The sequence below is a fragment of the Eubalaena glacialis genome, chromosome 15 (genome assembly GCF_028564815.1).
Source record: "Eubalaena glacialis isolate mEubGla1 chromosome 15, mEubGla1.1.hap2.+ XY, whole genome shotgun sequence".
Lineage (NCBI taxonomy): Eukaryota > Metazoa > Chordata > Mammalia > Artiodactyla > Balaenidae > Eubalaena > Eubalaena glacialis.
In genome coordinates, this window is record NC_083730.1 from 64855015 (window position 1) to 64868648 (window position 13634).

General features: G+C 38.2%; 1 protein-coding gene across 12 annotated transcripts in view; it reads right to left on the reverse strand.

Moving 5' to 3' along the window:
- SPIRE1 (spire type actin nucleation factor 1) overlaps positions 1–13634 on the reverse strand; it is a 210893-nt gene that overhangs the window by 46733 nt on the left and 150526 nt on the right. For 6 of the 12 annotated variants that reach the window (XM_061170312.1, XM_061170315.1, XM_061170311.1 and 3 more), the window contains 2 exons: positions 12488–12595; positions 1609–1686 (listed from right to left, as the gene is read on the reverse strand). The exons of 1 other annotated variant lie outside the window; for it this stretch is intronic. In XM_061170312.1, the coding sequence (XP_061026295.1) occupies positions 1609–1686; positions 12488–12595 (186 nt within the window). The remainder of the gene's footprint in view (positions 1–1608; positions 1687–12487; positions 12596–13634) is intronic. 5 more of the 12 variants (XM_061170319.1, XM_061170314.1, XM_061170317.1 and 2 more) reach the window with 1 other exon arrangement.

The window sequence follows — 13634 nt, forward strand, 5'->3', positions numbered from 1 at the left end:
AATCCATCTGCCAATGCAGGGGACACGGGTTTGAGCCCTGGTCCGGAAAGATCCCACATGCCGCAGAGCAACTAAGCCCATGTGCCACAACTACTGAGCCTGCGCTCTAGAGCCCATAAACCACAACTACTGAAGCCCGCGTGTCACAACTACCGAAGCCCGCGTGCCTAGAGCCCGTGCTCCGCAACAAGAGAGGCCACTGCAATGAGAGGCCCATGCACCGCAATGAAGAGTAGGCCTCGCTCGCCGCAACTAGAGAAAGCCCGCGTGCAGCAACGGAGACGCAACGCAGCCAAAAATAAATAAAAAAAAAATATATATTAACCAAGATGGCATACACCTAGAGCAACACTATGCAAAGGAAACTGATAATCAATATTATTCTAAAGTGACAATACTAGCTTATAAGACAATATAGGCTACTTGTTTTTTAACCTTAAACATTCCTGATTAATATCATTCCAAATATCTCAGGAAAGATATCGTCCATAAATTAAGAATATTGCTAACAGGAAATACCCAAATGACCATCAACAGAAGAATGGATAAACAAATTGTGGTACTTACATACAATGGAATACTACTCAGCAATAAACAGTATAAACTATGATACAGGCAACGACATGGATGAAATCTCTGAAGAATTATGCTGAATAAAAGAAGCCAAAAAACCCCCAGTATATACTATGTGATTATATTTACATAAAAGTGTAGAAAATGCAAGCTAATCTATAGTGACAGAAAGCAGATCACTGGTTGCCTGGAAACTAGGGAGGAGGGAGGCAGGAAGTAGGGTTACAAAGCAATACGAGGAGACGTGGGGTGATGGACAGGCTCACTGTTTTCTTATGGTGATGGTTTGTTTCACAGGTGTGAATGTGTATGCATATATGCCAAACTTATCAAACTGTACTTTTTAAACATAAGATTACATAAGATTACACCTTAATAAAGCTGTTAGAAAAGAATATGACAATTGAAATCTAACATGGTCAAAGGCGACTCGTTCATATCCTCCAAATCTGTATCTTTTCCGATTCCGTCATTTAATGTCATTATTTATCCAGTATCCTTAACATGAAAAGTCAGAATCCTAAAATGTGCCTTCCTACATGGATCTAGTACCATGTTGGAAAAACAGTAGACAGTCAGTGAGTCACATGAATACACCGCAATCATCTGTTCTAGAAATCTATCTTCTGTTTCACCAGGGCAGAACGTTGTAACGTATCACTCATTCTGCATCCCCAGGGCCCTAATCCAGTAACTATTAATTGGATAAATGAATGTACTATACTATAGTTTCACTATATCCTGAAACAGAGCTTAAACTTTGACTTTCACATAAGAGGATGCTAAGGTATTAATATAATTAGAAAGATCAATATTTTAAAACACTGAAATTCTCAGAGACATTGTGGTGGTTCTAATAAAATTAGATAGTTTTTAAAAAATGGAATAGCTATTTCCTCAAATGTAAGGTTAGGCTTTCAAATTGGTATAATATCATTTCATACTATAGTCCTTAAGATAGACCAGCATTTTAAAAAACATGATACGACTTCTTCAACACTAAACAGGAACAGAGAGAATACCCAGCTAGCTCACCCAGTCAGCGTTTTTCAGCTCCTCCAGGTCTGTGTTAGATTCGTTACTCTTCTCCATTTCTTGAATCTTCTTCAGATTCTACCAATTAAAATTCAAATAAAACATTTAAGCACAAAATTTCATTAAGCTACCTTCTCAAATTAAAATTTCAAACGGATACCTTCAGATAAATATATACAGAAGTGTTACTGAAGCAGATAGCACAGAATCTACTCCTCTGTAAATTTCAGCCAATTTCAGTAAATTAAAATAAATGCAGTCCTGCAGAGGGATGGACTGAGATTGTTCATTCTAATTTCCTTTGAGGTCTTGTGGTTAAACCTCAGTCACAATATTAATTCACATCTTCTAAACTGTACTGACATTTCCTTCTCCATCAACCCCTACATTCAATCCATCATTATTCTCACAGATGTAACTTTCCCTCTTTATTACTTAAGTTCTCTTCTTTTTATCTCCACTGTAAATCCCTTAATCCAAACACCATCTTATTTGGCCTGGACCTCTGAAGCAGCCTTGCCCCGGACGCTAAGTGCTAAGCCTTCAGGCAACCATCAATTTAACCCCAACTACAACCCATGTTACAGGAGAAACTGAGGCTCACGAAAGCTAACTAATATGTCTGGGGTACACCAAGGTGAGTGACAGAGCAGGAGTGAAGCACATGGAAGTGCCCAAGGGCCTCAGACAAGGTGAGTGATGGAGCAGGACTGAAGCAGACATGAGGTAAGACGTATGGAAGGGACAGCACACGATGAGCAGAGTGTTGGGAATGTAGCATCCAGACGCTTAAATAACCCTGAGAAAACGGACAGGTAACGTTCTACTTTAACTTGGCCAAAATGAGTATTTACGAATTGGTATTACACAAGGAAAAGAATAGGATTTATGATTTGTACCTGGGCTTTGCACATAACAGGTACTTAATAGGTGGTGTGACATTATGTCAAAATCTGAGTAATAATCATTATTAACTAAATCAGGACTCTCAGTTTTCTGACTTTAAAGATATATCAGAGGTACTGGTATTACATTATTTCTGATATTCAAAATTCCTCATTTTTTGCTAGGGATTATTAGTTAGCTTAAAAAAAAAAATCTCTGATGACTTAAGCCATAATACCAAAATCAGAATTGAGCAGGGAAGAGACTGAAAAGGAGAAGCACACGTGTTATTTTGTTCCTCTAATGACTGCAACCCAGGCTCCATTCCCAAAAGAATTAAAGTACATACTACTTGGGATTTCCCTGGCGGTCCAGTGGTTAAGACTCCGCGCTTCCTCTACAGGGGGCGCGGGTTGGATCCCTAGTTGGGGAACTTAAGATCCCGCATGCCGTGCGGCGCGACTAAACTAAGATAAAAAATAAATAACATAAAATATAAAAAAAATAAAGTACACACTACTCTATTGACTAGAAGATTCTTCCAGGTTTTTAAACAATTAAAATGGTGAAAGAAAAGAGACTTAGGAGGTGAACTGCCTCTGGGTACCCTGCGACTCTATCAGGCTATGTCATCTATGTATCAGCAGCAACACTCAAACAATGACAGCTGAACCTAAGTTCCCATCTCCCTCTCCCTAGAAAGCTTTACCCCAGATGCCCACTTAGCTAATTCCCATATATCCTTCTCATTCTTGCTCAAAGGTTACCTTCTCAATGGGGCCCACCTTGACCACTCTATATAAATTCCAAGCCCCACACCCTGCCATGAGCAACCCCTAGTCTACGTCTTTCTCCAAAGTCCATCCTGCCTCTAACAGTCCATATGATTTACTTAATATGTTCACTGTCTGCCTCTCCCTGACAGATCCCAAGCTTCCATGGGGAAGTAGTTTTGGTCTATTTTGTTCACTGTTGGGCTCCTCAAATCTCTAGAACAGTGCCTTGCACTTAGTAGGTGCTTAGTAAATATTTGTTGAATATGTGAATTAAGATACTTTCAACCAAGAATGTTCAATCACTTAAATCTCTTCAATAGCTCTTATCACGTCAACTTTAATAAGCGGAAGCTCAATCAAAAGGAAAATTATTCAGAGGAAAATCTGTATTTTCTTCCCTAAACTCAGAATCCCCCGGAAGGATAGGACGGAGAAATCTTATCTTTCTGTCATATTTCTCCCATCACCTAAAAAGGCTGATCCCACAGCAACCATTTTATTGTTTATCCAATGATCTATAAACCAAAAGATAATGAAAAGAGCTGAAAACACAGTGGAGAAACTCATCTTTACAAGCCTATGTTGTTTTTAAAAATTCCGATGGTCTCTAGGTCCTTTTAGGATCCAAACAAGAGAAGGCAAGACAAATGTACAGATACAGTAGAAGATGGGAGGTCTTTGGCAAGATGAAATCTTTATCTTTTTTCCTTGAGTCCTACTGCTACTACCAAAAAGGTGATTACAGTAGGTCTCTGAATTGTTCTTTCTGCTTCAGCTTCTTCCTCATTTGGTTTATCTTCTCAATCCCCCATGACGGGTTCTCAGTGTCTCTGTTGTGCCCCTCAAACTGGGGTGCCTATAAGTACTTCTGGGGAACTCTTTTAGTTAGAGCCTGTCCTGGGGATGTTGAGAGAGAGAGAAAGCCAGTTTGAGATACTGGATCCAGCTGTGCCTAAAGCTAGCTGTGCCCTTAGATTCCCAATTAAGGGAGTCAATAAATTCCTCCCCCTTCCACCCATGCTAATTTGAGTGGATTTCTGTCACTTGCAATGGAAAGAATTATGATTTAACATGTCCCCTCAGTCCAGAAATATGAGTTCATGCTTCTATGTCTTAGGGGTGTTCTGGTGGAAGAGTACGAGAAGCATATGACCCTTTTTCCACACAACCTTAACTGTTACTGTTCTCAGACACATCCCTGACGAAATGTAGCCAGGATGGTCTCACTGTTAAGACTTAAGACATCTCTGTCTTTACTTGTGCTGTGACAAAATCCCTAACTCCCTGCAGCTAAGAAAAACTATCTGCTGTCTATAATACTGAAGATAATTTAAATGAATGGCCTGAGAATTTCATGTTTCTTTATTTTTCTGAACAGCAAGTAGCACTAATTGTAGCTCAGATACTTCCTAGCTGTGTGACTCTGGATAGTTATACAACTGCTCTAGTCTTCAGGTTGATTTTCTCACCTGTAAAATGCAGCTGCTAATAAATACCTTTTCGATTTTGTTAACATTACATAAAATAATACAAAATAAATATAGCATGTGGCCTGGCTCATATTAAGCAGATTAGTAGATACTAGTTATTTAGCATTTATTTAGTAGATATTAGTTACTATAAGCCAATGAATATCTATGAAGATTTGATTGTGAACACTTCCACCCTATCACAAAAACATTTTATTCTTTTTTTTTTAAACATTTTATCGTTTAACAAATGAGACCTCTCTTTTAGCCTCTTCGTGAAGTAAAAAATCCTGACTCAGCAATAAATCAGTATAAAATAGCTGAGAATCTGTAAATACTATAATTGAACAAGCTTAAACAAATATGCAACGAAGAATCTCAGGTTTTCTCATTAGCAGCAACACAAATGAGTTATTTGAAAGTAAATTACAGATTTTTATAGTTTTAGAGACAAGCTTCTGTCAGTTATATTCTAGCTTCTGAATGAGTTTTTTTTTTTTTTTTTGCTTGTACAAATGTAAGAACAGATGCCAACCTGTGCTTGGAATAGGGTGAGAAAGTCCTGAGAGCATCCACATGGCAATTAACTCTCCCCATTTCTGACACAACCATTCTCAAGCTAGCAATTAGAACTGCTCTTTGCCAACATCTTTAGTTCCCAGCATCTTAAAAAATAAAAAAATAAAATCTACTCCGTGAATCACAAGTATATCAAATACTCAGAGTAATGTTAATGTATTTGCATAGATTCAACCACCACCCTTACTGACAATGTATTCATGTATTAACATAATATTTTAATAACAGCATTTTAATGATCACTCTTTTGCTCCATATTGTTAACCATTTAGAACTATTTGTTATTTAATGGTATTCCCCTGTGCAATGGGTACATGTTTTCAGCTAGAAACTTTTAAATGTGTAAAAATGAATGTTTCAATAATTCCTTGAAAAAAACTTTTTGAACTCAGTTAAAATATGCTAATATACTTTTAAAGAAATTACTTACATAGAGATCATTAAATACATCTCACAAGTGACAAAGTCACTAATATAAATATTGCCTATAATAAATAGAACATGTATATTAGCCTCACAGAGTAAGAGCCATGATGTCCTTCCTAATTCAGATACTTTTACCACAGAAAAGAAAAAGGACTTCCAAATTAATATTTTGGAAATTAGAGCACAAAAAAGCCCCCAATTACAGCAATTCTTGTGATAAATGGAAGTCTCCCATGCATATAAAGAGCTAATGGATAATTACTAAAGAATATGATTTATATTTTCATCAACCTTTATGGCACTGTCTTAAAGATGTAACATGCTCCTTCTCCCAGAGGGGTGGAAGAGGGAGAAGACATGAGAGAAAGTCAGAGCATTTTACTTAATGAAAAATGTAAAATGTTAAGATACTAAACTATAAGTTGATATTCTGTAAAGCTCAATTTGAATTTATACGGTTCACTGCAGAAATTAGAAAAAGTATAGATGAAGTCGTCAAAATGAAGGAAATGCATTTCTAGGTTCCAGGAAAGGAACACTGTTCCTCCATTCTCCCAATATTTTTGTAGACAGACAGACAGACAGACAGACAGACAGACACACACACACACACACACACTCACTGGCTGAGTGTTTAATGCCTGTCTCTGCCCCAAGTAGCTGGACTCACAGTATCTCCCTAAAGACATCTATCTGCCCTTTCTGTTTTTATACTCATTAACTGTTCACACCTACAGAAATGCAGTGATGATCATTATAAAACAATCATTAAAATATCAGAGACAATATTTACAAATTATATCACAAAAAGCTATTTTCTTAAAAAATAAATACAAATCAATAAGAAAGACCAATACTCCATTAGAAAAATGGGCAAAGAATATGAATACACAATTGAAAAATACAAATAGCTCTTAAGCATATGAAAAGGTACCTGATCTCATTCATTGTAAGGAAAATGTAAACTAAAACCAGGAGATATAAATTTTCACTTATCACTTAGAAAAACACATTGTGAAGATGTAGAAAAATAGACACTCTTAACACATTTCCAAGGAGAGTATCAATTAGTAAACCTCAATGGAGGACAATCTCATAAATTTTATGAAAATTATAAATGCACAATTTCTTTGACCCAGCAATCCTACTTTTAGGAATTTGTCTTACATATACAATCACACCCATGAAAAACAGGTTAAAAACTATCCATTGCAGCATTGTTTATAAAGAGCAAAAAATTGGAAGAGACTTATTAGTTGTCAATAGAGGACAGATTAAATCAATTACAGTCTATCCACACAACAGAACATCACGGAGACACTAGAAATGTAAACACTATGCGCTGATATAAAATGATCTACAAGATTTATTATTAAATGAAAAAAGGAAGGTTCAGAACAGCATAAAAAAGGAAGAAAAAATATTGATATTTTTCTGTTAGTTATACATAAATCATCTGTGTAAGGACAAAGAAGAAATTAACAGTATTTGTCGCCTGTGGGAGAGACTGTGCAGCTAGGAGACAGAGGGAGAAGAGTGCAGCTTCCTGCACTACTTCTGGACTCCTGGAGCTTGAACCATGTGAATTTTTTTATTTGTTAAAATAAAGTTAATTAAGTTCAAAAAGTTACAGGACCTGAAAGGTCTATAACTGAGTTCTGACATGACCTTCTACATAAAAGATTCTTCTGAAGCATTTTAACAGGGCGAGTAGTGACAAACGCAAAGAAACCTAAGGGCAGAGAGGGTAATTTCACTACTGTTGATGAGATGAGTGTTCTGCACATTTACTAACATTCACAAAATAAATCAAATAGAAAAAAGACTTTGACAAGGACTCTAAAAAAGTTACAAATAATAGATGATTTAATTAAAATGAACAAAATGGCAACCTTAAACAGACATCTGGTGGTAGATTTCTTTCTTTCAAAAAATATGTTCACCCCTTGGAGGACTGGAAATCCGTTTTGGCTCTAGGGAGAAATTTCCAGTTAACTTAAATGTCATCGCAGTTTTATTACTGGAGGTGTAGGGAGCAGACATGGGAGGGAGAGGCCAGGAGTATGAGAAAGCTAATTAAAATATACTTCAACATGTGAATGAGATAGAGGTCTTGTGGCTTTATCTTTGTGAGTGCATTAAAGCAGAAAACAGTCTCAAGTCATGTCACAGCAGACGTCTTAGGAGTCAGTGTAACTGGCAATGGCACTATGATGTAGGTGGACTTGGTTATACTGGCTGTGAGATACTGGGTGGGAAATAGTTACATTTGATTTTTTTCAACCAATTACAGGTTATAAAATGTGGTCATCTGATTTTAAACAACAGACAAAAGACAATTTCATAACAGCCTAATCAATTCCAAAAACACTGTTTTCCCCCCCCTAGCAACAGAAGATACTTTATATATACATATATAGTATTCCATTTTAAGTAAAATATTTTAGTACTATCTTGTTTAAGATTAACTAAGCTCAAAGATTTCATCACAAAATTATGATTCTTTCATAGGACTAGTTGAAATAATATATGTAAATCACTTAATAAACTATTACAGCAATCATTCTGATTATATAGTGTAAAATTACTCATATAATCTTTTGAAAATTCATAATGAACCATGCTGCTTTCCCACTCACCTTCTTAGCCCATAATTTCAATATATGGTCAAATACTAGCAGCTAAAGATAGACTGGCTCTAATCTGGGCACCTAGAAATCATCCTCCCATTACAGGGTTTTATTATATTTAGGGTAAGATCTAACCAATCAGAAGAATTTGACTGGTGAGGTTTAAAATAAAGTCACATGTAAGTGAGAATCACTCAAACACTTAGAAAATGGAGACACTGGCGTAATGCTCCTTCTAACAGCTGTATCTCTGAGTACCGGAAGAGGAAATAGGTGCCTCCACGGTGCCTCCATTCACACGCCACAGCCCGCATCCCACTTCTGGACTGGCTGCTCCTGGGCTGTGGCTCTTACTGGAGTATCTTGTTCACCACTGTGACCCCAGTGAAATGGAAATAGTAAGAGCACTGAACGCACGGCTGTCGGGAGAACTGCAGAGTTAATGCGCACCACAGCCTTAGAGCCGTGTCTGCACAGGATAAGCGTGGGAGAAATACTAGCTGTTATTCATTGTAGTAGCACCTGCTGTATAGGAGATACATGACACAACTGTTGCATGAATGAATAAATTTTGCCAATTGATCCTAATTCCTTTGGGACCTAGTGCTTCTTCACTCGCCAGGATTTGCAATAGACAAATATGGCTGCTGCATTCTCGCAGGTCCCCCAAAGTCCCCCAGTCTCTGCCCACCCCCTCACTCAGGTTTATGGACTCCTCCTGTACATCCTCATCTCCTACTGCAAGATCCATTTTTGGTGTTTTCACTATTTCTAAAACCTTAGAAAGGAGTGCTAATCCCAATTCTTTCTATCACTATGGGCAGCTACTTGATTATAGTTCGTTAAACTGTGCTTCAGCTTTCCTCTCTATAAAATGAGGTGGGACGCAAACGGTAGTACTGCCTACTTATCAGGACTATCACGAGGTTTAAAGTGCTCACAAAGGCAATGAATAAGAGATAGTCAGGGATTATAAATGTTTATGTGAAACTGACATAAATTGTTTGAGCCCAGAGCTGCAGCTGTGGGCTTTGGATCTTTTTTCCCAAAGTACATACATTTCCTTAGAGTGGAAATCTTTGAAAAAATTATAAAAATCCAGTAGCACTCCATCTCACCCCCTACTCCTCAGGTTCCCACTTTGGACAGCAGCTTGAATACACGGGGATGACTATAAAGGACTTAAGGCTGATTCTATTTTGCTCTATTTCTTCTTGAATGTTAATGTGTTAAACACTTAGGAAAATTCAACTATAGAACAAAATGTGACATTTACTAGGTTGAAAAAATCTCATTAATGAAGGGCCCTAGTGTTACCCTAAGCTGAGGAAGCAGCAAGGGGAACATACCTAAAAAGACGACAGGAGATGCTGTCCTCGGTCCCTAATTCTATGACAGGGTTGGGAATATAAACATGGTCCTTGTCCCTAAGATGTTCAGTCTAATGAGGAGACGAACGTAAATGGTAATTCCAATACAGTGTGATAAGTGACAGAAGCCAGAGCAGAGTGCTCTATGAATGAACACAGAGAATAAAGAAATTAACTTCGATCAGCAGAAGCATTTCAGAACAGTGGACATCTGAGTTAGGTCTTAAGAATAAGCAGGCATTTTCTATGTGAGAGAAGAGAGGAAAAGGACATATCCAGCAGGTGCAGAGGCCCTCGGCAATCAGGGGCTGGAGGAAGGGTAGGAAAGCGTGAACGCGTGGTGGGCAACAGGGAATGAAGAGCCCAGAGAGGTCAGGTTGGGGTCCGGCTATAAACGGTCCCTATGCTGTGCTAAGGGGTCTAAACTTTCCACCTACAAGCATCAAGGAGTCAACACATCTTTACACAGGGACGGAAAGCTGGAGGATAAACGGAACGCTGGAGGATAGACTGTACACGGGGACGGAACGCTGGAGGATACAGTCTATCCTCCATTAGGAGGCTTTGCCACAGCTCAGGCAAGAGATGCAGACCACTGCACGAGCAAGGCACAGGTAAGAACACAAAGGAGGCTCTGCATCTGGAGACAAGTCAGGAGTGTCAGGGGACCATGATTCGAGAGAGGTGGCAGAAATCAGATGTCCAACACCTGAACCACAGTTCTCTAAGTCATTCAACGCTGATCCAAGATTTATACAGGCCCTATTACACTGCGGTTGCAGCAGTGAATTGGAGAGAAAAGGTCTCTGCCCTCAGTGAGAATGTATCCTAGTGGCAGATATCAATGAGGGGGAAAAGAGACCAGCAAAACAACTCTAGACTGTGATGGCTGCTAGAAAGGAAATACACAGAGTAATGTGACTTTAAAGAAACAGGCCGAGTGCGCTCACTACATAAGAGCATTTAGGAGACGCCTCAGACGTCCTTTCAGCTGAGGACTGAAGGATACAAATGAAGAACCATAATTGAGAGGGTGAATGAACATAGCATTTATAAGAGGAGTTTAAGATGTCAACAAGCAACTAAATAATCAAGCACCACAGGTGCAGTCACACTTGAGAAGAGCTAAAGATCACTATGATCGGATAATCGGGAATGACAATCTACACCGTGATAGGCTGCCTCTGAAGAAATCCAAGATGGCTTAATGATATTAGACATCTTATCCCTCAAAGATCAAAATGTTTGGGGGTATTCCACCTTCATTCTGGGGTTGTTTACATGTATGGCACAGAAACTGCAAGTGGACAGAAAATTTTCATCACTTTAAGTATATAATCTTCTAACAGAAATTACGTGCTTTAAAAACCTTTTACATGCCTTCTAATTAAGAGTTCTTATTGCAACGATATGAACATATGTTTCATAATGCTCAATTATTTTTACTGTTCATTCACTTATGACTAATATTATTATATTAGGAATTTCTTCTTTCCAGGAATTTGTTTACCGATAGATTTTAAAATACAGAAGTTTGGGACTTCCCTGGTGGTCCAGTGACTGAGACTCCGTGCTCCCAATGCAGGGGGCCCAGGTTCGATCCCTGGTCAGGGAACTAGATCCCACATGCTGCAAGTAAAGATCCTGCATGCTGCAACTAAGACCTGGCACAGCCAAATAAATAAATAAATAAATAATTTTTAAAATAAATAAATAAAATACAGAAGTTTTAGTCCCCACTGACATCAGTAGAGTAGCAATGTCAGTACTGAGTTTATTACAGCTCAATACTGACAACACTGAGCTTTCCTATAAAATCTACAACACTGAACTGCTTTCCTATGAAATCCATCTTGAATTTAAAATATAATATAAAACCGGATAAAATATGATATAAAACAGTATACATTAACTTCCTAGCAAATTTTACTGGGAATGCATTTAAAATGTTTATCTGTATATATTTTGCCTACACAAAACAAGACTGGTACAAAAATGAGGAAAATCTTGAATGAACAGAACAAAGATTTAGTCACATGAACTGTACTTTCTGCAGAGCATTTTATGACTAGAAGGAATCTGAGCATGTCTATTTTTGCCCCCACTTCCCTTTTTAAAATGAAGTAAACAGAAATCTAGCAAAGGCTATTTGACTTAAGCAGTCGCATGACTAATGAGTGGAAGAATATGATTCACCAACACAGAAGGGGCTTTAAAAAATGACTGGTGTTGATATAAATATTTTAAATATAATAAAAATGAAAAATGAGTTATTTGTTTGAAAACAAGATTTTTTTCAAAAGGTTCTTTTTAAACAGTGTACTTCCCTGATACATCAAGTTTTTTCTACAATGATAAATAGAGTTACACCTCTACTGTGAAACAAAGGATTTCCTGGAGAAGGGGGGTGGGGCACACTACACACTAAATGTGGAGGCAATAATGTTAGAGCAGGCTGGGAACATACTGGAATCAGTCAACCGACTTTCTAGTCTGGAAATAATTTTATCTGTCTTTGACATTTCCATTTCCATATTACTTCATACCTAAACCTAACACGATACGTCCCGCCTCCCATCCCATTCCCATCTGTGTGCATGTGTGAGACAGACACACACACACACACTCTCTCGCACACATGTTCCCTCATGAGCCCCCTTCTCCCCCAACTCCAAATTTTATTCTCTCTGGCTCACACCCCCTTCTTCCCAACCCTGATCAAAAGCCTGTATCAAAGCGTACACCTGCACTTTCCTCCAGGGACTCTTGTCAGCCATGTTCCAGGACAGTCTGTTGCAGGTGATTGTTCTTACAGGAAAACAGCAATAACCGCAGAGAGCACCTTCGCCAGGCTGGAGAGCGGGATGAGGATGGAAACACGGGCATCAGAAGTGCTGAGAACTTCCTTCTATGGGAACCTCTAAGCTAAGCCTCAGTTTACTAATCTGCAAAGTGAGAGTCACAGGACTGGTCATGAAGACTAAATGAAGCAAACAACAGCAGCCACTTTGTGGCTGTAGGGCTTAAAGTATGAGGAACTGGTAAATAATTTCATGTAATAATAACAAAACCAGGGACTGATGATCAAAAACTACTTAGACAGCAATGAATTAAAGCACGCTGCCATTAATATAATTTCCTTTTTTCCAACAAAGTAATTTACACTTGAAATTACCAAGCTCAATCCTCCCCTCCCCACTGCACATGCTCACCAGCTCTAGCCAGTCGAGTTGGGCTGCGGGGGGGGGGGGGGGGTCACTGGCACGAGGGCACGGGCCATCTCTTCTTTCACGCGACCCTATGCACTAAATGGACGGCTCAGACAGTCCCTTCATCTACACTTACGTACGAGGATATCAAATTGCTTATAAGACACGGGAACACGTACTCACTTTCAAGGATATCAAATTGCCTTTGAGACACAATAACAGCAGCCTATTCAAATCTTCTCTATCATTTGGAGAACCACCTTAAAGGGTCTCATTCATTGTTTAAGAAGGAAATCATCACATCATGAAAAGAGATCATAATGAAAATGAATTTGCTTTCTAAATAAATAGATGAACTACAAGGCCTTGTGCTTTGTAAAGTAGGTAGGTCTGGTAAATGTAATGACCACTTTATAGAACAATTGTAACACTTGGAAATAGGTTATGGGTTTTATATTTTAATAAACTGCCAATTGAGCATATAAGAAGTTTAATATAATTAAAGTACTTTTGGTCTATCAAATCAATACATTATCAACAACTGAGCTCAAACGTTTTGATACTAATATTTTACCCTAATTTTATACACGCACACACAAGCACAGGCACACACACAGATATATGGTTGTTTGAAACATCACTGATAATCAGATAATCAATCAACCTGTTGAATCAGAGGTTA